This window comes from Sebastes umbrosus, chromosome 18, assembly GCF_015220745.1.
Source record: "Sebastes umbrosus isolate fSebUmb1 chromosome 18, fSebUmb1.pri, whole genome shotgun sequence".
NCBI lineage: Eukaryota > Metazoa > Chordata > Actinopteri > Perciformes > Sebastidae > Sebastes > Sebastes umbrosus.
Genome location: NC_051286.1, coordinates 6,426,082 through 6,453,270, shown reverse-complemented (window position 1 = coordinate 6,453,270; position 27,189 = coordinate 6,426,082). Strand labels below are relative to the sequence as shown.

General features: G+C 40.6%; 1 protein-coding gene across 15 annotated transcripts in view; it reads left to right on the top strand.

The window, feature by feature from the left end:
- Positions 1-27,189, top strand: part of LOC119476679 (regulator of G-protein signaling 6-like) — a 107,563-nt gene that overhangs the window by 1,913 nt on the left and 78,461 nt on the right. For 12 of the 15 annotated variants that reach the window (XR_005204078.1, XR_005204074.1, XR_005204075.1 and 9 more), the window contains exons 1-2: positions 3,349-3,490; positions 5,603-5,942. Coding sequence is in view for 4 of the 15 variants with exons in the window: in XM_037750103.1 (XP_037606031.1) it covers positions 5,733-5,942 (210 nt within the window). In the remaining 11 variants the exon portion in view is untranslated. Of the gene's footprint in view, positions 1-3,348; positions 3,506-5,602; positions 5,943-27,189 lie in introns of those variants that run through there. The other 3 variants (XM_037750104.1, XM_037750105.1, XM_037750106.1) reach the window with 3 other exon arrangements.

Below are 27,189 nucleotides of genomic sequence, written 5' to 3'. Positions count from 1 at the left end.
TTGCAGCGTGTAGTTAGTCAAGTTTGTCCATTGTATCGTGCAGCAGAGTAAATGAATCCGTGAGAAACAAGAACACCAATTGTTTCCTTGATTTAGTGAATATTAGAATAAATGTGACACTAACCTGATTTGGCTTTCACACATCATGGAACAATTATAATTAGACTTAATTACAGTTGTAATAGTTTGATGAATCACACAGAATGACAATCAATGGAGCGCACTAATTTTGGTACAAAACATGGCTGCCTGCTGGATTGATGGTGTCCTTTATTCTACAACAACCGCCCCTCAGCGTAAAACATCCAGACATCCTCATCCAGTCTGGCCTGGAGCTGGAGCGTAGAGAAGGATGGGTGCTGATTGAAGAAAAAAAACCTCTGGGTGTGTGTGTGTGTTGCACCGTGGAGGGTCCACAGGGAAACAGTCTCACTCCGCGTCTACTTCCTGTCATCACAGCATGTGACGAGAAGAAAAGAAGCTCTAAGTGTAATCAGGTTAATTTAGAATAATAATAATGAAACGTTGTTTTTCTTCCAGTCATCACTTGATTTCCTAGAATTGTGTGTAAAATTGTGGCTACTTACTTTCCTTATAGACCACATACTGTTTCATTGTGTGTTCTATTCACCATCCAGCATCAGTAAACATCTGTATGCATCCTCACCTTCATCTATTTTTAGAAAGACAGATTAGATATTACATCAGATGTGTTTGCATTTTTCTGTCAATGTGACCACACCTTTCTTTAGAGCAGTTAGGTCGACTACAGAGAGAGAGAGAGAGAGAGAGAATGGGGGAGACAGACGTCCCTCTGATTCACTGCATGTGTGATTTAGGCTGATCAGACAAGCCTATTCAACCTGAACATTTCATTTATATGCAAAAATCAAGAGTCAGAGCAAATGTTGGAGGTATTGATCCCAGGCCAGCGTGTGGGCTACATGTGATTCCAGGAGCAGGATGGAGCGGTGGGACTGTGAACTTGAGCATTACTGGGAAACACATCAGGCATTTCTATTCATTCTGAGCTGGAATATTTGTTTAGCAGATGGTACGCCGATAATGAAGACAGCAGGTTGAAAGCCATTGATTCAGAAAACGCAATAAACTTTTCTCCCATTTGGATTTTCAAACACATGCCGCATGTTCTCGTGTTCACACATAGCGGCCCTCTGAGGCTCAGCTCTGTTTGTAATGTGTTCTCCCACAGACTCCGATACGCACAAACAGCTGGCTGATGAGAGTATTGATCTAAAGAGCCAGTTGACATGGCGCTAAATGCCTGTGCCAATAGCAAAGACACACACTCTCACTCTCTCTCACACACACACATGATCTGCATCCACACAGGAACAAGATATGCTCTACTTAGAGTTCACAGCCAGCCAGCATTAAAAGTTAGTTTTGGAAACTGGAGCACATTGTGTTCGCAGCCATCCAAAAGTTCAATATTCAATTTTGTCATGTGCAACAGCTGAAAACTCAAATAACAACACAGTGTCATGTAGAATAACTGTGATGAGGTGTGCAGTGTGTGGAGAAAAACGTGCAGTTTAAAGAAATAGTTCAATATTGTTGGAAATATATTTACTCACTTTGTCTCTCAGCTGGCTAACTTCCTCTAAAATCACAAATTGTTGTTTTTTCATTACTGTTTGTGTTCAGATTAAACTAATGAGATACAACATGTTAATTTGCTTTAAGCTCCAGATGCATCAAACCCGACATCAGAGAACTAGCGGTGGCGAAGGCCGCCTGTTGAGTCGCCTCACGTCGCCTTTGTTTTGGCCAAAACATTGCACTCGAACACACCGTAAAGATTACGGCCAACTGGCCAACTACCACTCGCGTGAGATGAACTAACCCTCCAAACCAGCAGGCGGTAGTCTGTATTCATCATTCAAAATTTGAAACTGGAAGACCTAAAGGACAGTGGATATGCAAGCCGTTGTTTTGATGAAATGAAATAAAGCGACGTTTGCCGACCATTTTCACAGCACTCTCACTCACCACTTAGTTTCATTCCAGACGGCCGTGTCGTCTTGAAAATATCCGTTTATTGGAATGATCAGATGAGATGAAGATGAAAAATGAGAAGAACCTTCTGTGTTTTTCGTCTTGACTTTACTCGTTGGCTCGCTTTCCTCACATCCGTTTCTCTTCTCGTGCACTGATTAGTTTAAGCCGAACAGCCAATCAGAGTGATTTCTCTCACCGACGAGATCCGCCGCCGATTCAACATGCTGAATTGGCTGAAACAACTCAGACACGGACAGTCTAGAGCTGACAGTGCGGGACACACCGAAAAAACTAGGCCGACGCGTGCTCACGGACTTTAAGGGGCCCTAAAAGGGCCCTTTGAGGTGCTGGTTAGCAGTCAGAACTTTAGACAGAGCTGGCCGTTTCCCCCTGCTTCCAGCCTTTTTGCTTTACTGCCAAGAGTTAAACAAGAGAATTAATACCACTCTCATGTCTGTATGATGCATTTGAAGTTACAGCCAATAGCCGGTTAAGTGGGCATAGTATAAAGACTGGAAACATGGGAAAACAGCTATCTGAACTCAGTCCAAAAGTAACAAGATCTGCCTACCAGCACCTCTAAAGCTCACTGATTAACACTTTGTTTAATCTGCACAAAAAAACAACAAGTTGTTAAGCTAACTGGCTCCTGCCTGTAGCTTTATATGTTGTGCGAGAGTAATATCAATCTTCTCATCAAGATCTTGTGAAGAGAGTATTTCCCAAAATGTTAAGCTATTCCTTGAAAAAAAAGGATCAGTGAAAAAACAGAAATGTGCTGGTATTAATCATCCTGCTTGTCACGCCCAGGCTTATTGTCAGACTGATTTGTTTCCAGCTGAGCAAAGCGGGTATTACCCCGAGGCCCCGGACCCCCCAGGAGGGCCCCAAAACCCCAATTTAACGGTGCAGTAAATGGAAGTAATTGTAACTGAGGCATAATCTATCCTTGAGACCTTCATTACTTCAGCTGATATTGTGTTTACATGGTGTATAGTCCTGAATTAATTTGTGTTTAATCAGATTGCAACAGAGCAAACCTGTGGTCTCACTCTGATAGCGAGAGAAACCCAACAACAGCTCATTTTTCCTCTGGGGTTTCCCACCAGGTTAATTACTAAAATAGACTATATTATATATGAATATAATATACGCAGAGTTGTATTTTAGAGTTATACTTCACTTTCCAGATTGTCTGTGTTGTATTTTCTCTCTTATTATTGTCATTTTTTCATATTTTTTGTGATTTGTTGTATTTCTGGAACTTCCTGTGTATTTGGACTTAAGAACTACTAATGTATCCATTTCCCATGAGCACTTGCACGGCAAAGCACATGTCATCAAATGCTCTGGGATTCCTTTTGCCAAACATTTGCACTATGGAGGTCCAGGAAGTGTGCAGAGACTTCTTTCCTCCACATCCGACTGTTTTAACCTTCTTTAACTGCTGCTTTTCATCATGAGTGAGGTGATCTTCTCTAAAGTAATTTACTTCTAACGTTTTGATTATAAATTTAACCAACTTCACTTCACTCCATGTTTAAATGCTGTATTTCCTGAGATAAAGCAGGTTGTTAGAAAACCTGAATCGTTGTTTTGTTCCTGCAACAACCTTTGCAACTTGTAAACTATTACAATTCTGATACTGGATAAGACTTGGATGTTTTAGTGGCTTTGCATCAAAGTTGGTCAGATATTGCCTCAAATTTTAAATACTATTTCCAATACATTTTTCCCCGATACAACCTTATACCCCCCGCGACCCCTAACGGGATAAGCGGTTGCAGATGGATGGATGGACAACCTTATATTGCACATCCATGGTGTTGTATTCAGCCAGTAAGGAAACCAGCTGGCTGGAGATGAATGTGCTCTGATGAGGAAGTGGAAGGCAGTTTCCATTTAGGATGGGCTAAATGGAGAGAGAACTGGTCCCAGTGATGGTTGGGGATGTAATGAACTGGGACAGTGATGCTTGAGTCTGACAAGGAGAGAGAGATACAGAGGGATGAATCAGGAGGAGGAACAGGTCTGTTCTGTGGATTGGCATCCTCTTTTTCTCTTCTCTTCTCCTCTGTTGTTGTTCTTCTTTTTCTCACTCCGTCTCCGCTCATCTGTCCTCAGGCGTCAATATTTTGACAGCTTTCCGACCATTAGAAAAGAGCCTAGAGGCCTGTGTTATTGGATGCCAGTAGTGTGTGTGTGTGTCTGTGTGTGTTTGCTTACAGGCTACAGCATGGAGGTCATATGTTGTTGTACTAGTGTTTCTGTGAATGGTTATTCTGTAATGATATACTGAAGTGAGATGGATGTTTTTATGCTTTCTTAATCAGAAATGTATCTCTACAGTTTTGTTTCTGCACTTTGTGAGCAACTGATTTGAATGATTTATGCTTTGTGCATTTGTCTTTATTTAGTCTAGATACTAGGGCTGTCAAAGTTAACGTGATAATAACCCATTTTATGGGTACCCACGAGTCTCCCCTTTACAGACATGCCCACTTTATGATAATCACATGCAGTTTGGGGCAAGTCATAGTCAAGACAGTACACTGACACACTGACAGCTGTTGTTGCCTGTTAGGCTGCAGTTTGCCATGTTATGATTTGAGCATATTTTTTATGCTAATGCAGTACCTGTGAGGGTTTCTGGACAATATTTGTAATTGTTTGTGTTGTTAATTGATTTACAATAATAAATATATACATACATTTGCATAAAGCAGCATATTTGCCAACTCCCATGTTGATAGGAGTATTAAATACTTGACAAATCTCCCTTTAAGGTACATTTTGAACAAATAAAAAATGTACGATTAATCATGGACAATCATGCGATTAATCGCGATTGAATATTTTAATCGATTGACAGCCCTACTAGATACCCTATATCATTTTCTTTTCTTTTTTTCACAGCTTAAAATCAAACAAATGACAACACAAACAGTGAAAATGAATGTGCAGGTTTAGGGAAAAAGTCTTTATTGATTTACATCTCCCTAAATGAAATAAAACAAATTTACACTATTCAATTTTCACATAGAAAATTTAAACTAAATTCTGCAAAAGAGATTCAAATCCTTTTAAAATATGCACTGTAGGACTGGAAGATATGATATTAACCAAATGAAGAAACAAGTTCAATCAGCTAGGATCCATGTATCTGAGATTTCTCTTTTTCAACAAGTTGAGGTAAAAAGCACATTGTTATTTCCTCTTTGTAAAACAAGTATATGCAAGTCATTATATCACTATCTAGAGTGGCAAATAAGCTTGTAATATTCCTCTAACATCTTATAAATTATTGAGATGAAGAAAGAAGCCACAGGGACAAAAAAAAAAGAGCAAAAGTTCAACATGATGTCTTCTATTCTCCTCTAACTTCAATCTCATGTGACAGCGGAGCGGGAGGAATTGCAGAGAAGAGATAACAGAGCAAAGTCGGAGAATTTATGATGCCTTCATTTCATCCGTCTTGTCCCTGCTGGCAGAGGACAAGAAAAAAGACGGGAGAGATGGGAGACCAGTGGTGAGTTGTAATTCATCTCTCTCTCTCTTCTTTCTCTCTCTTTCCTTACAGCAGTTTCCAGCACTGAGGAGAGAGAGAGAGCACAACAGGACACAAAGGAGGAGGAAGAGAAAAACTGACGCAGATAAAGAAGAGAGGATAACTCAACCCAGGAGAAGAAGACTGAAAGGGAGACGTAGTGATGGCTGAGGCACCTCAGCAGCAGCAGCAGCAGAAGGAGGAAGAGGAGGAGGAGCAGGTGAGCACTTCAGAGTCGACGGAGAGTGATGAAGGCTCTGAGGAACTGAAGGAGAGTGTCCAGACGACCCCGACCCGACCTATGCTGTCCATGAGGTCCATGAGCTGTGTGGACCCAGACGACGACTCCCCCAACATGATCGTCTACAGAAAGGTAAGAGCAAAAACTCAATGAGGTTTGTTTTTTATTGATGGATTTTGTGATTTCATGGTGCTGCTGAGAGTTCACAGTTTGAGCCTGGAATACTGTTGTCCTCAGCGACCTGTTGTTGTTCTTTCTCACTTTATTTTTTAACAATGAGCCAAACACTGGGAGGTACACTTTGGTAGCTATAATGAGATGTTTGAGTCCAAGGTTTTACTTTTGAAGAGGTAAACTTGTTGTTGTTGGTGTTTCAGGCTCAAGGGAGAGGCTTTGAATCCCCACTAGCACACTCAGGCGATGCAAAAGTCCTTTCAAATGTAGAACAGTTTGTGTTTTCCAACCTTTTTTAAACCATGATGCACTCTTGCATAGGGATTTTTGTTGCATACTTTTCAGCTAAAAATGTCACTATGGATCTGTAAGAACTGATTTTAACAAGGTAGCATGCAACATATGAACTAATAATCAATATCTCTGAGTAAAAGAAGTCAGTTGTTTCATGTTGCTGTGCAGATTTGGAGATAAATATTAAGCTTAAAGGTGCTATTGATAACATTGATAACATTCAGCAACTAGATGTCCCCTCCTTTCGATTGCATTCACTTCACAACAAGTGGTTGCCAGTTCGTTGTGCAACCTGCATCTTTTCTGGTCGAGTGGAGGGAGACTCAGACAGACAGTCAAGTGATGAAGTTTCTGTGGTAATGAAGTCATTTTGCAACATGTATCTATAGTCCTACATTAGCTATAGATTTAGGTTACTTTCTGTGGTGGTGTTTCCTTGATTCATGTAACGTAATCTGAAGATATGACTAATTAGTTTTTAGGTAACATGCAACTAACCATGCAGTTTTTTTGCATACAGCATAAATGTGTATTTCTGGTGTGTTATTTATACTATGACAGTTTTCCTAAAATTAGATTAAAAAAATCACAATATATCACATTGCTTACAGTATCGCAATATATTGAATCGTTACCCCTGTATCATGATACATATCGGCTATACACAGCCCTAGTTACCGCAGTTTTGCACTCAGCGGCTCACGTTACCACAGTCTTGGAAAGGGAGGAGTGAGCGGAGGGTACTGCAATCTGCTACCACACCATTAGATGCCACCAAATCCTACAAACTGTACCTTTTAAGGAGAAAAAACATGCACATAATCCATTAGAGAGGAGGTGCTTTTAGCTGAAGATGTTTGCTGTGTTTAGCTCGGCGCTGCCAGGTTCCTACACAATGACGAAACTGAATTTTCCATTTGGAGCTGTCGGGTCAGATCTACTGGCTTTATGCAGTAGCTTAAAACAAGAAGCGAGCCACTCTGTTGTTGTTGTTGTTGTTGTTGCTCTGGAACAAACTGAGCTGAAGTAAAGCTTGTAAGTTTCGAGACAGATGGTGAACGGAGTGAAAAATAGATTTTAAAACAAAGTTAACAACATGTCTCTCTTGGGCAAGAAAAGGCTAACTTATTATATTTTGGGAGAGAAGAGTTTAGGAAAGAGGTGTCAGAATCTCTTTGTGACGAGCAGTGGGATTTATGAGCAATGTGGGCTACATTTTGAGAGAATGAACAAAAGCGGTGATTCACAAGACTCTGGCCCTTCGGCACCACATCTCTGGCATCTTTTCCACATCACAATTAATTGAGCAATGATACATTTAAAGCACAGACATATCTATAGGACCTGGTATTGTGTTCTTGTTTCGGTATAAGCATCCAGCCTGCTGAGAGACTGCTGTCTTGTGGCTGACCCGGCCTGACCTTTGACCTCATTGTGTAATGAGAATATACCGTTTCTCCTATGGGAATCAATATGTCATTGTGTATCATCCAGAACTGAATAAAAGGCAAGAAATGAATCTATTCCAAAGGCAATCTCCCTTTCCTCTAAAGTGGTCCTGACCTACGAATGAATGCAGGGACGTGAATATAGACATCATCCGCCCGCAGTGTTGTATCATGATAGATGAACTGTGAGAGAGAGTCGGGGGTTTGCATGATGCTCTGTGAGTCATGACTTCAAAAATACACATTGTGCAGGGAAGAAGAGATGAGACACAGATTGAAAGATGGTGACATAAAGCTAACAGTAACTTTTTTTTCCCTATATTAGTGATGTAGCATGTCTGTAATGGAAGAACTACATGGAGAATCCGGCTGAAATACCATTTGGTTACCTCTCTTTCTCTGTTTGGAAGTACCACTACACTCTGCAATCAGAGTTCTGCAATTCATACAGACGAAAAAACTTCTCAGTCATTTTATAGCGTGAAAGTGAATTTTTTATGAGCCCTCCCGTTTAGGATGTGACACGGTGACAGCTCCGAGCGCTGCTAGTCAGCACAATGAAGACAGAGCAGCCTCAGTCGGAGCCTCCTGGTGGGATTTACACTTCAGCAATGCGAAGCAAAGCTTAAGTCACTATGTCACAGTGAGTTTCACCTTGAACCGGTATAGCTTTTGTTGGACTCTCTGCGAGTGTGTGCTGACAGTTGGGAGCCTAAAACTTTTGTCAAAGGTGTCTGGAGAAAGTTGAATCCAACTCACTGGACTGGAGTAACTGGGATAAATACGCTTGAGGCATATTTGTAAAAAGCAAATATAGCGTTGCAAATCTACAGGATAGAACATCATTTTTCCGGACGTGAGCTTTGTTTGTTTGTTTGAGTGCTTTTTGTATGCATATCTTAGTGAGAGACATTTTGAGTTTTGGACCTTGGGGATATTTTTTGGAAAGTGGGGACATCCAGGCGACTCTTCACTTCTTTAAAGGGTTGTTTAAGAGTTGTTTCTTGGGTTAAGGTTACAATTAGGTTGGGGTAAGGCTTGGAGCTAGGCAACTTGGTGTATTGATTTCATCATTGTGACTCCATGTGTCTGACATACACATTCACCGACCATTGTTCAACCACAGTATATTATTTTATTGTTGTGTTTAAGGATTAGATTGAAACTAACCCACCTAAAGAATGTTTTAACCCAGCTTTCAATGTACAGCAGTTAGCAATCTGTATTGGCATTAAAGCTGCAACAATTAATCAATTAGTTATCAATTATTAAATTCTCCAACTATTTTTATAATCGATTAATCGGTTTGAGTATTTTTTTAAGAAGAAAAGTCTTAATTCTCTGATTCCAGCTTCTTAAATGTGAATATTTTCTGGTTTCTTTACTCCTCTATGACAGTAAACTGAATATCTTTGAGTTGTGGACAAAACAAGACATTTGAGGACGTCATCTTGGGCATTTTCTGACATTTTATAAACCAAACAACTAATCGCTTAATCGAGAAAATAATCGACAGATTAAATGACAATGAAAATAATCATTAGTTGCAGCCCTAATTGTCATTTCCACAATGAAAAAAAGAATAGATGGAAAAGGAAACAAATTTAATATATTGATAACTGATAAATGCTGCTGCTGATCTCACCGTATAGAATAGTAGTAGTATATCAGGAAAATGTGTATCTGTTGAAAAAGGCTGGAATTGCAAGACGCCAACGACCGCTGTCGGGTTTGATAAATGAGTTCCTGATGCAGGGCGGAGCGAGGAGGGGGTTTAGGGAGCAAAAGGTAGGAGGAGGTGAAAAGGAAATTGGGTAGAGAGAGAACGAAAAACACACAGAGAGAGAGAGAGAAAGACAAGAAGGAATTGTGTAAAGCGGTGCAGGAGAGAGAAAGTGAAGAGAGGGGTTGAGAGATGTGGAGAAAGATGAAAGTCTGAATCAGTAGTGCGACTGAGCAGCAGATGGAAGTTACCGTACGGAGCCAGAGATCTCAGCGTATCTGCAAACACATGGATACTACACACAGTAAAAGGTTACTTCAGGTGAGTAACAGTAAAACAGCAGCTGTGATGTCACTTACGTATTTTACAGTAGTACAGTTACCTCAGGAGGAAAATAAGATGATTTGGGGTCACGGTTTACTACAGTATGTTGAATGCATCGTATCTGTTCTGCTTCATGTAGGTTTTCGGCGTCAATAAATCACTTTGTCAGACTCACTGACAAAGTGATGAAACCATCCCAGAGAAAAAGAAGCTGTCAGCCATGTGGGGTTGTGGTTTCCCACAGCTGAACAAAACTCTGTTTTTGAAATGTAGAAAGAAAGAGAACAATGTGAAGAGTTTTCAACAGGCTTTTATTTATTTACCCAAAACATCCATCCATTTTTTTCCAGCCTGCATTGTGTGAGAGGAACATTGTCTACAAGTCGCAAGTTATCTAAATCACTGTTTTCGCTAAAATCTGAATTGATTATTTTTTTATATATATTTTTTGCATTTTCTTTATATTTGCAAGCCCTTTTGTACAACCTTTCGCTGACATTTAATTCTCCTGAAAGACAATTTGTCCTCACCAAAAAAGGGAGAAAAAGCAGTAGAAATAGTAAACACTGTAAAACACAATAAACCTGGATGAGTGAGTGAATGTGGATGAACCTGCCAAACCTTTTGGTGTGTGCAAACGCCGCTTTATTTCATGTACGCATCATAACGACGGCTTGTATATCCACCGTCCTCGGTCTTCCAGTTTCCGTTTTTGAATGACGAATACAGACTACCGCCGCCTGCTGGTGTGGGGAGTTATTTCCTATGACGCAGGCACAGAACGTACGTGGTAGTTGGCTGTCGGCTGTCGTCTTTGCGGTGTGTGTTTGAGCGCAACTTTTTGGCCAAGACATAGATGAAGACGAAGGCCACCAGTTGCGTCGCCTTACGTCGCCGCTAGTTCTTTGATGTTGGGCCTTAACGCTACTATAGCGCCTACTATATTCTGTTCTATCCAATCCGGTTGTCTTAGCAACATCGGCGCCAACAATAATACCACTTAAACACTAGAAAAGTGTGGGGGTGAAAACTTGTCTGTTTGTCACTTTAACGTAGCTGGCGAGGCTGCTGTTGCCATTATGTTACACATCTGGAACTGATGGATACTGACAGCTCTTAAGTAGTTGAAATGATGTAAATTAAAGCTATTATGTAACTTTAATATACATGACAGTATAAACTGAATCCCTTTGTGATCCAGTGGTTTTATAATAGACATATTTTAGTGGTTATTCGTACTTATACAAGACAAGCACGCTGCTCCAGTGCAATCAAGCTGTAGCGACCCACTGGGAGCTGTCTGGAGAAGTACAGAAAATCAACACATGGGACATTTGACAGGCGTCACATGGGTTTTACTGTAGGCAAGTTTTTAAAATGTCACAGCCAAAAGTTCCATCAGATGTGTCATTACTGTTAACTGTGAGCTAATGTCGTCCATATTTGAAATTAACGCACTAACTAACAACTATACACTTACAACAGAGCCTTTAAAAACATGCCATGGTAATTCCATAATAAGATTTGGTGTTATTTATTCCCAAAATGCATTTCTCATGAAATTATTAAGAATCAGCCTCTCTGCATTAAAACAACACTTGGTCGTAAGCTGAGCTACTGATTCACAACATTTGCTATTACACGAAAGGTTGCTTCCTTATGAAATATGTATGTCCTGGACGGCGTTCCCATTAGTCTTTCTGGATGAGTCATCAATCATCCACCAGCACGAGGGGGGAGGGAAATGCAAATCGTGCTCCCGATTCACCGTTTACAAAGCTTTGAGACGCAAAGTATCAAGCTCCACTTGATAATAATGAGAGCTGTGAGAAGATTTTTTTTAGAACTTATATTTAAAATCTGACTTTTAGCTGATTCAGGATCAGTTTTAGTGGTCGGAGGGTTAAATTAAGGAGGAACGTGAGAGCTGATACTGGGTCAGTGCTTGAAGAGTGATGCCTCTGGCCTACAGAGAGCCAATCATCTCCTAGAATGATGTTGTACGACTCTCCTTCCTCCTCCTCCTCCTCTTCTTCACCCTTCCTTTTAGTCTTTTTAATGGCTATACTGTATGTTCTATGTCAGTCTAGCGTAATTTATCATATTTTCTTATTCTGTTTTATCTTATTCTGTATCTCTTCTCTTGAATTATATATTTACTCCGTCTCATTCTATTATATTTTGTCTTATTCTATTCTATCGTACTATATTCTTTTTTCTATTCTACTCTGTCCAGGGCTCGAGTTTACGGACGTCCCGTCATCCCGGGGCCGGAGAAAATAGGATTAGGGAGGATGAAAATTAATTTTAGGACGAGAGTTGAAAGAAAAATACCCGTTGTATTCGAATGAATGGCAATGGAAACGTTTTGTGTAGCTCACAGTTCTTATTAAACCTCCTCGACAACATAAACACACAGCACAGCACATACCGCCGGCCTCTGACCTCATGACAGCCGCAGCGGCAACAGGGAATTCAACCCAAGTCAACGAGGTAAACTTGCTCGTATTAATGTTACCAGTTAGCGAACGTTAGACTGTTTGATGTTAACGTACAGTTATGCCGACGTTTGCATTTACAGTGATGATACGTGTCCACAGGGGTGTTTTTTATCGCGAGGGCACGTGCTGCTTTCCAGCATTGGACGCTTGATGGGCTGTCACTAGAAACAAGGCTCTTCCCACCTGATTGGACGAACGCTTTCCCGCCGTTGGCTGCTGCTCCAAGCTTTCAAACTGGAAATAACATGGCAGTTCGTTTGGAAACTTAGAAAATAGTTCACTGAAAAAACAAAAACAATGTTTATTTTAAAAGATTCTTGGGAGTTTTGAGAGGCGGCGAGTCACATCGGACGCCGTGATTTCTATAAAGTAGCCTGGACCTCATCATTATGCAAATGAGGAGCAGGCGTTGTGACACTCCGTCTCTCGAATCGCGCCACCACTCTACCAGAATGCATTGCATGGCTGCTTACATAGACAATGAATGGGGAGCGTTGAAAGGACGGATCCTGTGGACACGTACCATTAGTGAGCTGACGGTAACGGTACGTTTAAGAAGTCAAAACTCTGCAACAGCTCAAATCATGCTACTAATGTTAACCACTTATTTACCTACTTACTCCTCTTCATCCTCTTTGGTTAATAAGGCTGTAACGAGATCTCTCCATCACTTTTTGTCCGTGGCAACATGCTGCATCTCTCCCCATGTCAGGTGCATCTTGTCCAGCAGCTCCTCCAACTTTAGGACGCTCCAGCTAGCAGGGCCGGTTCTAGCTTTTTGGGGGCCCATATGGAAATGATTAACTAATGATAATGTAGAAAAACAGAAGATTTTGAGTTCGGAGCGGTCCACGTTAATTTCGGGACGGCTGAAGTTGTATCTCGGGAGGATGGTGAAAAAAAATTAGTTGAGAGCCCTGACTGTCTCTTTCTATTTTATTTTGTATTACTTATTCTATTTCTATTCTACTCTGTCTCATTCTGTTTTTGTTTTATTTAGTCTTATTCTATTCTATCTAACTCTACTCTCTTCTATTCTATCTTGTTTATCTGAGATAAGATGTGTGTGTGTGTCATACATCTACACAGCCGAGATACATACAGTACATGTTTGTGTGCGCCACACTCTCACCACCAGATTATATTCTTCATTGTCAGCATTCAACGCACACACACACACACACACACACACACACACACACATGGAAGGTGATGTTAAGGTGAGGAGATTTGATGCTGTTGACAAGAGTGGAGGGTGTTGACTCACCTTTTCACCAGCATGAGTTCAGACCTGTCAGCCAGCACCTGCTCAGAAACTCTGTGTGTGTGTGTGTGTGTTAAAGAAAAGGAAAAACTAGGATGCAGAGTATTTGTGTATGCTGCTGTTCGAGTGTGTGTGTGTGTTTGCGTGCGTGTATTCATGCGTATTGCACCTTTTTTTCATTATCCTTGCTCTCTCCAGTCTGACAATAGCAGCTGTTGAACTGCAGGCCTGTTTACTTAACAAGCTGTTTATACAGATACCTGTTCCCATATTCCTCTGAGCTGCTGGAACGTGCCTGGAAAGAGAGCTGGGAGGTTGGAAAGCCACGGTGAGACGGTTGTTTGGTGATGCCCTTGCAGCGGGGGGTTCACTGCTGCACGGTGCCTTAAAGGACCTTCTCGGCAGAGTGTTTTGCATTTGGTGCCACAGTGACCAATATTCGTACGCCAGTTTGCTGTGAAAAGCAGGAGTTATTCATCCACGTTCACCAGCAAGTCCCACTTGTCTTACAAAACAACCCATATGTATGATTAAGCTGGACATACACTGTACGATTGAAGCCCGTTTGTAGCCTGAATTTTGAGCTGCACGACTCATTTTAGAGGAAAAGGAAAGTGTAGTTGATTTAATTTAAACATTTGAACAAAAAGCATGTTCTTCTGGTCATTCTTTTGGTGAGAATAATCTCAAATTGGACTCTCCAACCGTCAATCTGCTCCTTTGTGCACATTGAATGGTTTCAGTTCTCCGCATGTTGTCACTGTCCCCATCTGGAACAAAGCCAGAGGCCAAAACATCTTTAATGATTTCAGTGATGTGACCACCTGCCTCCTTCCTTCAGGGGATCAGTATCAGGCTAAAATGTCCAACACTACATCATACAGTATTGTCGGCAGATTGCCATGAAACTTTCTTAACTGGGTAACCTTTGATTTCAATGACCTTTTGACCTTTGCTCTAGTACCACCCACATTTTTTACCTCATAATCGGTAACGTTTGAAGAGTAGCCAAGTGATTGTTCTGTTGTTTGTTCCATCCCACACTTTTATTTAGTGAGCTGCATTGAACAGCCTCAAAGAATGCAGGAGAGGATTGTTGCATGTCTGTAAAGAGGAGAATCGTGGGTACCCATAAAACCTATTTTCATTCACATATCTTGAGGTCAGAGGTCAAGGGGACCCCTTTGAAAATGGACATGACAGTTTTTCCTCATCAAAATTTACTGCAAGTTTGGAGAGTTATTTGGAACAAGCTTTTATGACATGGTTGGTACCAATTGATTCTTTAGGTTTTCTAGTTTCATATGATACCAATATCTCCACTCTAGCTTTACAGCTGAGCCCTCTACAACCTAAAAATCTCAAATTGCGTTAATGCGTTAAAAAACATTAGTGCCGTTAACACAAATTTGCATTAACGCGTTATTATCATGTTCATTTCGACAGCCCCGATTCTTATAACTAATTATTTTAGTCTCTCAATCCTGATATTGAAAACCTTCACCAGAAAGAAATAAGCAGTTAGAGTTAATGTAGTGCTTTCTCCTCACATCACAGAAAATATTGATCACATGTCAATCAGTTATCCATTACGTCCACAACTAATGGTCTACATTCACTCTGTTTACAACAAGTAATGGATTGGATCAATACAATCCATAAATTCTATAAATCCCAATTCTAGTTCTTCAGTTTCATTTGTTTTTCTTGAAATGATATTTTGTCTTGCAGCAGTGGAAAATCCTGCAAAATGTTGTGAGATAATCTAAACAAACTAGATACTATAAGACTAATTATAAAGTTAGTAAAACTCTATTTATTTTAGACTATCAGAGGCAGACCAAATCTCTTATGAGTGTCTTCTGCAGAGTTTGAGTTGAGAGTTTCTGTCTGTAAAACATACTCAAACTTCAATGCTGCAACAGGCCTTTAAGCTGTTAGCATAAAGATTCAAAGTATAAAGTCTGAAAATGATTCTTTTCTTGCCAGTCTTTGAAGAGAACCAGGGCATAAGTACATTTCTTTTGGTGTTGGATACTCAATTCCCAGCGGCGGGGCAGCGTGTCATTTTATTTTGCTGTTTTCATGTTGCAAATGCCCCAACAACAAAATATACTTCAAAGTAGTCCTGAGAAAAAAAGGAAGCTTTATGTATTAATATGCAATTTTTCAGGTACATTTTGTTTTTCATGTCAGCTGGCCAATCCTTTGAAGGTGTCTTTGAAGACCCTCAGAGGCAAAATGCTTTTCTCTTGCATACATGGCTGCAAATATTTACACACATGTACAGAGGAGAATGAGGGATCCCCTTTAGAGCAATCTTCTGATGCGTTCAAATAACATGCCATTTAAAGGCCTGTGAAGAACCGTCACATTATAATTGTATATATAGAGGACATCTGTGCAGCAATAAAAACGATTCAGTGTGATTTAATGTCGCTGTTTAGGCTTGATTTAATAATTGTATGGTTTAGTGTTAACATGAAATGCCGACTGCACAAGGTGACGGCTTTCTTTTATGCCTTTGAGCTTCAGGTCTCCTTTACGAACCATAAAATTCCAGTCATGCCTAGTCACTGCGATCCGCCGCATATTTATTAGGCAATTTCACATGGCAAAGATATTCATTGGTGAGCAAGAACGTGAATCATAGCTCTCTGAATCCCCCCCCCCCATACACACACAGCTCAACTCTGATGGCATCAGTATCCAAGCAGATACTGCGGTTCAAGATTGTTAATTTGATCACGTAGGAACATCCTTATTCAGTTTTAGCAGGAAACAGCTGAACAGATTTTCATTCTTGCACCTCGCTCTATTGCCTGCTGGAGATTTTTCCATTTGCCTTAAAAATTTGTCAGGTGTGCAGCTGATTTTTAAGAGAGATGATGTGGAGCAGCATAAAGAAATCACCTACATTCAATTGCAAAATAAGACTGAATGACACAAAGTAGTTACATCTGCTAAACTCTCATAATGTGACAACTTCACAGCACAGTGTGTGTCTGCGTTAGTGTTTTCTGGGTTTATATGTGAACACTGTATGCATGTATAGACCTACACCAAGTGGGCATTGTGCGGTTCTGAAAAGTGAAGCCAATGCTGAAGTGTCTTAAATGTGCATTCTTTCTAATAGCCATCAGGGGGCGACTCCTCTGGTTGCAAAAAGAAGTCTGATTGTATAGAAGTCTATGAGAAAATGAACCTACTTCTCACTTGATTTATTACCTCAGTAAACATTGTAAACATGAGTTTATGGTCTTAATCTCTAGTTTCAAGTCTTCTTCAGTACAGCATGATGTTCATTTAGTAAATTATGGTCTCATTTCGAGTCAAATAGACCATAAAGCAGAGGATGCTTTAGGGCGGGGCTACCTTGTGATTGACAGGACGCTACCATGGTGTTGTCCGGACTGGGATTTGTCCGTGTTTTCGTCTTACAACTTTAACCCTTTCATAGTGTGTTTTCAGTTCATGAAAGTTAATTATAACATTTTGGTCTCTATTGTCACTTCTGGTTGCATAAAACCAAGATGGTGATGGCCAAAATGTCGAACTCGAGGCTTCAAAACGGCAGACCACAAACCAATGGGTGACGTCACGGTGACTACGTCCAGTTCTATCGTCTATGCCTACACACTTCACATCTAGAAGTCCGGTTCCTGAACTGAATCAATGCAAGGAGGATGATATTGTTTAAATTTTCCAACTGGTTTGATTTATATTCACAAAGGCAGAGCTCAAATGGTTTAGAAAAAAGCGGTCGTTTGGTCTGCGCCAGGGTTCGAGTCTGGCGTTCACACCAACATAAACAAACCGCACCATGGGAGTAAACGCTCCAGGGTTCGGTTCAACCCAACTAAACAAGACTGATGTGCCTTACAGTTGTTTTTTTGTGCTTTTGCATAAGTTAAGAGAGATGATTTCATGCGTGTGTGTTCATGTATGTATGTATATGTGTGTGTGTTCATGTGTGTGTGTGTGTGTGTGTGTGTGTGTGTGCGCTGTTTGTCACTTAGTGAATGACTTAGCACATCTAATCACAGCACCGCCGCCTGCAGATTTCTGAGGAGAGCTCATCACAACAGAACAGGTAGAGAGCAGCAGGCTAATCAAATCAAGGTGATGGGGAGACGCTAATTGGGGAAGTTTAAATAGCAGATTTTAAGATGACAGTATGATCGCTCTTATCACACTTATTTTTTTTATTATTTTGCTGTTTTCCAGTGGATCTTTGCTCTAGGTGGGTGATGTGTTCCTGAAATATGATGGTACTTTTTCTGGCATTGGTGACCGCTTTAGCAACCTATGTTTTTTTTAAGTGAACTTGTGTTACAACAAGCAATCCCAAGCCAATATATATGTAAATGTGAAAAAGGGACATGGTTTTAACATCGAGTCGCAGCCTCATTACCACAATCCATGTATCAAAATTGACACATTACCATATTATGAAAATGTTAAGGCTATAAGGTGTTAGCAAACAGTTTCCCGCTTACACAATCACATGGATTTTGGAGCATTATCAACTTTAGGATTCATTTGGAAAAACTGGCACTCCTCTCTTTAAAGGGACTATTTGTAACTTTTTAAGCGTATAAATGTAGCGGGTCGCCACACATGCGCGCTCGCATATGCGCATTCGCGTGTGGTCGCTGCCTTTCCTCCTCTGCCTGCCTGCCCTCACTCAGAGAGCGCACGCGTTCTCAGCTCGCTCCACCTCTAGACGTGAACGCGCGCTCACTCCTCACTGCAGAAGAGTTAGTTTAGCTCTGAGAAAAAGTAAAAGCCAACACTAGGATCAGATCTAAATCATGTTCATGGAGAGACTTTCGTCTGGTCAGCTAACATTACTGCCAAGCAGCTGAAATATAGAGTGATATTGTGGTTTTAGCTGACGTGTGTCGCCTCACTGTTTTGAGCGATGCTCGTTCAGGTATATTGAGAGCGAGCAAGCGCGAGCCCGACGCTGACTTTCGTTGATTTCACGACCACAGGTGTCGCTGTTAACAAGCATTTCTGAAAGTTACAAATAGTCCCTTTAACTCTCAATCATGTTTCCACATTTCCTTGCGGCAACGAGTCACACGACACAATAACAAACAGACCGGATCAAGAGAAAGGTATATTACAGCCTGTTTAGCGGCTGCTGTCTGCAGCGTTCTCGCTCATAAATGGACCACATATTGTTGTCCCTATTAGTCACTTAGACACCAAAACATGGAGATGGGGTCCAGGTTGAAAAATACAGAAGTTACCCTTTAATGCTGTGTATATTAATTTCAAATATCTGCTTGTCCTCTGATGTATTCACATGCTGGTGAGACTCCAACGTCCGTTATGTTGACTGTTGTTAACTCAAACCTGGAAGCAGTGAGGAAACATGGATATTGTGAACATTTTGACTTGAACATGATTGTTCTTGTGCTCCTAAAACTCTTTAAAAATGTGTTTATGCACTCATGCAAAGAGTTTGATTCTCTCTTGATAGAGACAATTAGAAGCCATCACATTTTTGTCTAATTAATCCCTAGAGATTGAATTCTTGGTAGTTCATTAAAAGGAATGGATCTGTTTAGGGACGGAGGGTCTGGCCGGTATTTACAGCAGAATCTGGTGCTGGCAGTGAGAAAGTGTCGGCAGTCCTTCTCCTTCCCTAGGAGGGAGTATTCCCTGGGCCGGCAGAAATAATGACATCCTGAGTCCCCGCTGAGTTCCTGTATCACTCGGTTCTAATCCAAACTAATCCTCCTCAGCGTACACTTACAGCTGCACTGATTCAATGTGGTGTTTCTGATTTTTTTTGAATGAGTAACTGGCACAGTGAATGAATCTTTGATGTTTTAACAGATCCAAGACACTAAATGAGTGTTTTTGGGGGTTTAATCCTCGGTAAAGTCGGTGCTTAAACGTCTGGGAGTTGATCCTCGCCGGTGATTAAAGAGATTGATTAGAGAATAAGACACAGGCCGAAGGGTTGAGTGACAAAACGCAAGCTGCTGTGTGTCAGTTTATAAATCCAAATATCGGAGCACCAGACCCCAAAAGGGAACAACTTTACAACCAGATGCACTTGAATGAGTCTGATCTGAAGCCGTTTCAGAGTTCCTTGTAAGCCCATTCACTTGTTTACTCCTATCTGACGGCAAAGAGCCCGTTGGTTTCGCGGGTCTATTGAGGCATCAACGTGTTTGTCATGCTCTGTTTGTGTCGGACAGCAGGTGTCAGAGGAACCCGCTTGGTCCTGCTTCTCTGTCAACACTTTTGGATTTTCACCTGTTCGTATGAATCCAAAGTGACTGCAACCAATCTGTGTAGGTGCATTTGGGAATTTGCAAGCAAGCGTGAATATTCTGTGTGTGTATGTGAGGTGGGTTTGGCAGCATATCAGTGAATTCCCCTGGCTGCGTTTAGACTGACAGTGATACTATACACTACAAGTTGATAAATATTCACTTTTCTGGGCACAGACTCACCTGAGAGTAAATGGTAGGAACTACTGGAGTACATTTACTGAAGCACTACACTTAAATACAATTACAAGGTACCTGTACTTGAGAATTTACGCGTCTACCACTTCTTCTACTTCTACCTTTTTCCAGTAGATTTAATTCCCCTACATTTATTTGACAGCTGTAGCTCCAAGTTAGTTTGCAAATTAAGATTTTACATACAAATAAATCAGATAATCTTATAATATCCATTGCATCATTAAAGATTACACAGTTGGTTCCCAATTGTTTGGGCTTGTGACCCCTTACAAAGAAGTGTCTATAGCATCATGGCCCCTTGTCACGTTTCAGAGGTCTATGACTTGTTAGCATTTACACCGAGAGTGTTTCCCCTCCTATAAACCTCTCAAATGACTCAATAACACGTTGAGGCTCAAAGAGGTCAAGCTATCGAGTATCATCCCATATTGGATATTTCATCAGAGAAGAAAATATTGGAGAAAAGTCCAAAATAAATTTATGTAAATCATGTTTTTAAATAAAGTTAATCAAACTACAATAAACTACTATACATTGATGCAGTAGTATGATCTACTCTACTTTTACTTTTGATACTTTAAGTACATTTTGCTGATAATACTTTTGCTAAAACAGAATTTTGAATGCAGTACTTTTAATGGAGTATTTTACACCGGTGTGTACTGCTTAAGTAAATGATCCAAGTACTTCTTCCACTACTGCTGAAAATACAAAGCCTGTCATAAGTAGAGCTGCAGCGATTAGTCGATTAGTCATCAACCTTTACATTAATCGCCAACTATTTTGATAATCGATTTGAGTAATTTTTTAAGAAAAAGAAAGTCTAAATTCTCTGACTCCAGCTTCTTCAATGTGAATATTTTCTGGTTTCTTTACTCCTCTATGACAGTAAACAGTGAATATATTTGAGTTGTGGACAAAACAAGACATTTGAGGACGTCATCTTGGGCTTTGAGAAACACTGATCCACATTTTATAGACCAAACAACTGATCGATTAATCGAGAAAAATAATTGACAGATTAATCGTCGATGAAAATATTCGTTAGTTGCGTCCGTAGTCTTAAACACAAGGCACAATTTTCACTATGCGACGGTAAAAACTTGTCTTAAAAACGTCCTGAAAACACTTTGAAGTGATATCAAAGATATTTTGTTTTGTCATTTCACAGAGAAATGTCATGTTAAAGTTTTATATTGCTGCTATATTTCCACAGGTTTAATCTTCTCAGAAATAAACTGTTTTGCAGCCAGGGATTAAGAGGAGAGAGGAAGTGTATTTGTGTGTGTGTGTGGTGTGTGTGTGATATATTTATTATGCAGATGGTGACTCACAGCAAATAATGAGCATGGGCAACAGCACTATAATAAGCGAGCAGTTTTTGTTGTTTATCTGGGTTTTTGTAGCACCATGATTCTTTGTTGTTCACACAGTGGTCTTGTCCCGAGAGCAAATTGTTTAATCCCTAATTAATCTCACAGATATTCATGGTGTAATAGGGATTAACATTTTGTTTTGTTAGGGAAACAATGACTCAGGCGTTTCCTGGGTTGTAATCAGACGTAGTGCAACCTCCTCTCGCTTGTCAAAATGTTGGCAGAAATTACAAAGGACGGCACATCAAAGGACTACAACTACACATACAACATTTTAGCTTTAACATGTACACACACACCCCTCACATTCAGACACAATTGTGAAAAAGGGGAGCGTGAGAAAGAGAGTTCTACAAAGTGGAAGTGAATATATTCAGAAAGGTGTTAATATTTGGACGGGAGGTTGAGCTCAGCAGTGAATAAATACACCTGCAGCCATTATTGTGCTAATACACTGTAGAGCTGCTTCAGCCCAGTGTGGTGACACCTGTTCTGTTCACTCGGAGCAGCCCACCAAGCACACAGTGCCAAAATAATGAGGCAGCACAGTCCATCCAAATCAAGTCTCTCTTATCATCCTCCAGCTGGGACGGGATGGTCCGGACTGAATACAGAGGCGGCGAAATATTAAATATGTTTCAAATGAATAATAAAGGCGTTACATGCGGGATCTGAACATCAATAAATCATCTACACATTCATTTTGAGGCATTGTTAGAAACATCCTAACCAAACAAACCGTGATAAAAACCCCTTCCTGCCTATTTTTTTTGCTTCCAATTTTTTATTTATTTATTTATTTAGTGGGAAAACTGCTGGATTTCTCTACAACATAAAGTTGTTATCTGCTGCTAGCACTTATCAGCCCGTCCATCATGATGAGGACAAAGACGAGTCAACCAACAAAATACACAAAAAAACAAATCCTCCAGAACCAGACGCTATATTCTCCCATGAATAACCATACAATGGACGGCTAAAAGGTTATCTAACGCTATCTTCCAGTCCACTGCTTGCTTTATCTCGATATGTACCTCATTTTGACCGTCGAGACTTCAAACAAATCTGTGTATTCTGCTGATATCCAGATGGTTTGTGTGGTGTTTCAACAGCAGTATTTAAGCCTGTTACTAGCTGCTTTATGGCTCCTGTACAAGTAACGACATCCCTCTTGAGTCAGGAAGTGTGATAGTTTATAGGAAATGTTGTACTTTATTTGGGGAAGCAATGACATCACAGGTGTGAGAAAAATACTACTGATCACCTTGACCAGTCTTAGTTGTTTAGAGAGATGTCGAAATGACACATTAATATGTAAAATGGCCCGTACTGCAATAGTTTGTGCATACTTTGTGTTGAGTAGTGCAGTGCTCGTTGGGCCGGTTGCTTGGCCTCAGGTGTTGCAGCTTGCAGCTTTCTTGACAATGCACTTCCTTGGGTCGTCAGCAATACACCCGCCAAGTGTGAAATTGATCGGATGAACGGTTGTTGAGAAAATCGAAAGACATACATACATACATACATACATACATACATACATACAAACATACATACAAACATACATACAAACATACTTACAGAAACGCCTTTCATTTTAGTTGGATTATCTTTATGCAAAACCTACAGAAAGGACGACTCTAACGAAGAGCAGGGCTGGTTTGTCAACATACTGTTTTGAATTTTGGAGTCGTAGCATCTTAAATATCCCCCTGTTACTGTACAAACAAGTCAGTTTTTAAAGGAATACTTCACCACCAAAATGACCATTTGTATATCAATTACTCACCCCGTGTTACTTTGAATTTGTGAAGAAAACTTAGTTTTTCTCGCATGCTTCCACGGCAAATGGAGAATCAAAAAACAGAGAAAAAGTCTTGATGAATTGAAGTAAATGGGGGGCGCGTTTAACAGCTGCAAAACTATATAAAAACGTCCGTTTACAAACTCCCACACAGCTGGCTAGTTATATCCAGTCATATGCTCACTTCTCCCCAAACACATGCGTCTCCGCTAACGCTTTACTATCTAAACACTTCGGACTCGTCAATTCAAGGTAACACTGGGTGAGTAATTGATATACAAATGGTCATTTTGGGGTTGAAGTATTCCTTTAAAGGAACAGTGTCTAACATTTAGGGGGATCTATTGGCAGAAATGGAATATAATATTAATAACTATGTTTTCATTAGTGTATAATCAACTGATAATAAGAATCGTTGTGTTTTCGTTACCGTAGAATGAGCCGTTTTTATCTACATAGGGAGCGGGTCCTCTCCACAGAGTCCGTCATGTTACTACAGTAGCCCTGAATGGACAAACCAAACACTGTTAACTTATCCTGCTCTCTCTCTCTTGCTTCATCACTCACTTCCCACATACATACTGTTCCTTTAAGTAATTATTTGCTCTTCTTGACAGGTTAGTTCATGCTTAAAGCAGGATAGAAGCAGGTTAGTGGACCACGGCTAGTAGGCTACATTAGTAGCCGCACAAGCTCCCAGGATGCCTCATCCAGCATGAGGCTGTGTGCTGCTGCAGATAGTCCTGACATGAAGCTAATGCTGTGTGGATCCAGGCCAGTACTGTGTGTCGGGTGAAGTGGATGAGATGTAATGGGGCTTTACTCGAGTGTCTGAGGGAGCTCGGGGATCGGCAGGAACTGAGGTAGCAGAGGTTGCAGGTTATGACTAATGAATGTGAACTTTTGTCAGGCACGCTCCCCCTGTAGCCCCGGGTCCATTAGAGAAGTTGGATGGACACCGAACACACACACACACATGCACACACACAAGAAAGGGAAAAGACAACCCACACTTAACTGATGGATGATACGGAAGTAGGACCACACATCGTTTTTCCATTAGTGTCTCCTCTCATTCTGCTCTGTCTCTTATTCTGCCTGAACCAATCAATCTGTAGCTGCACGCCTTTCTTCTCTTCGGGTTTTAACATACCAGTAGATGACTTGTTGTTTGTCTTTTATGCTCCATCCAGCTTTGTTTCTCCCCCTTTTGTTTGCTGAGAGATGTGTTCATTTACAGACAGAAAGATCCATTTTCCAGAGCATCAACCGACTCCTCTGGCTCTTCATCCGTCTCCATCAGTTTGTTTCAGTTGGTTCTTTTCATTGACGTGACACTGGGATACCTCATACATTAATCAAAGCTAAAGGTGACATGAATAACAATCACAGGAGAACAATATCGACCCATCAAGAGCGGATTAGATTCCTGCAGCGTTACTCTTGATTTAGTATTGTTATCTATTTGCATGAGCGGCCACATGCAGCATTTTTTATCACATTCATAAATCAATGCAGCATTACGTTTTCAGTACCGTTATTATCATAAAACACAGACATAAAGGAGACTAATTTTAAACTCCATTGTCCTGCATTGTATTTTACATTGTGTGCCATCAGGATGGATTTTGCAAGAAACTATGCTGGATTTCTTTGGAGCACATTCATTGTGAGACCCTCGAGGGACTGTTATTGTGAGCAAGGTAAGCAGAGCAAGTAGCCACATTCAGTTTTCCGACGGGCAACAAAAGGTTGTGTGGGAAGTTCTGAGAACCATTCCTAATAAGAAAACCTCTAGTGTGAGATTGAGGTCATCAATCATCTCAACCACAATCTTATTTGTTACAGTTATAAAGGGTACATTTCTCACATATAGACGAAAACAATATATGTTTGAAGCTGGAGTGGGCAGTTTATTTTTGGCATCATTGGGCAAAAATTCCAAAATAACCTTTTCAGCATATTGTAGTTCAAGTGGTCTGAGAGAAAACGAGACTTCTGCGCCTCCTGTTGGTTTTCAGGCTTTAGAAAATTTAGCCCGTGACGGGAGAATTTGGCCAATCACAGGTCATTTTAGAGAGAGAGTGTTCCTATTGGCTGTTCTACAAAATACAGATGCACGTCCCTTCAGTGAAAGCTTGATTCAACGGCAGAATATCCTGCAGGAAGCTGCTATTCCAGCATTGGCAACAACTCCCTATACTGCTAAGCAAACAAAAAAAGGAAGACAGACTTATCAAAAAGAAAGTGTGACCATATCAGCGAAGCGTTTCAGCGATGGAGAGAAAATGAGAGCAGGGTCTCTGTAGATACAGACACCACCACACACTTCTAGGCGGTCATAAGTGATGATTGAGAGGGATTATTTTTGTATCAGTCAATACATGTTTTTTAGGAAATTCCTGCATATTATACCTTTAAGTATTGAACCACAGGTCTCCCTTCTTATAGTTCAAGTCAGTGTTGACTGTATTTAATGACCATGATCTTTTCCTAACCCTGACCAAGTGCTTTGAGTTGCCTAAACATAACCTTTTATTGGTGACGATAGTTATCGAATGTTTTAGTTTGATGATAGCATGATGTCACCTGGATCTTTGCCATATTTAGCTTACATCAAACTCCATTGTCTTCTTCTTGATATTTTTGTCATTGGGTGTGATTTGATGTCCTCCTTTATAAATAAACCAAACAGAACTATAAACTATTAACATGTTAATCATTGAGCATTTTGCAGATATGTTATACGTTTTCAAATGTTAGTGAATAGTTTTAAGCAGGGCGATATTAAAGTGTTATGTGTGTATGAACATCATTGTTTAAAGACAGGGTTGCTCTGACTTAGTTTTTCTCTCGTTTTCACTTGATGTTTGTCTTACCAGCCTGTTTTACTTTTCTGAAATAAACCCCACCCCCACCCCCTACACTGAATTTCTCTCTTATTGTACAATTTTGTCTGGGTATTGGCAGAGAATAATACTCCAGTAAAGTGAGAAGTAGGCCAGACTTCCACTGGGAATGGAACCAAGGGAAACTCAGCAGCTCAGTGCATGTGGAGTTATTGGGGTTAAAACAACTCTCTAGCCTCCACTCAAGTTTGACCGATTTAGATAAATACGTCCGATACCCATGGGTGTAAGGACACTTTGTGAATGAGCTATATCCTGATTAGCTTGGAACTAGTGAATGAAGGGGTTAAAGGGTGGATGGATATGTGAATGAACGTGTCATATCAAATGGTAATGTTATTATTCTAACTCTATTCTACGGATGCTCCCTGCTGAGGTAAAACAGAATATCCTCTTAAAATAAAAGCAGGGAGCAGGGCAAGTAATCCCTCCAATGGGAATCAGTTTAGAAATAAAGACCCCCTAGGGTGCTTAAAAAGAGAGCAGAATCAAAGCAGGTGGAGGTTGAGGAGGCTGAGTGGGAAGGTCTGGAAAGTGGCCAAAACACAGCAGTGAGGCGTGATGGGTGTGACTCGTGACTTGAAGTGCAGTGCATAGATGATCACGTCATGTCACCCATTGGTTTGTGGACTATAGTTTTGAAGCCTAGAGTTCAGCATTTTGGCCATTGCCATCTTGTTTGTTTGGCCGTTGCCGTCAGGTTATTCGGCCGTTGCCGTCTTGTTTTTTTGCAACCAGAAGTGACACGAGGGGGTGGAGCTAAGTGCAACTGATCGCTGAATAAGAGATTTTTAGGCGACCAAAATGTTACAATTCATTTTCATGAACTGAAAACACGCTGTGAAAGGGTTAAAGTTGTAAGAGGAAAACAAGGACATCTCCCAGACCGGACAACGCCGTGGTAGCGACCTGTCAATCACAAGGTTGCCACGCACTAAAGCATCCCCTGCTTTATGGTCTAATTGACTCTAAATGGGACCATAATTTACTAAATGAACATCATGCTGTATTGAAGAAGACTTGAAACTAGCGATTGAGACCATAAACTCATGTTTACAATGTTTACTGAGGTAA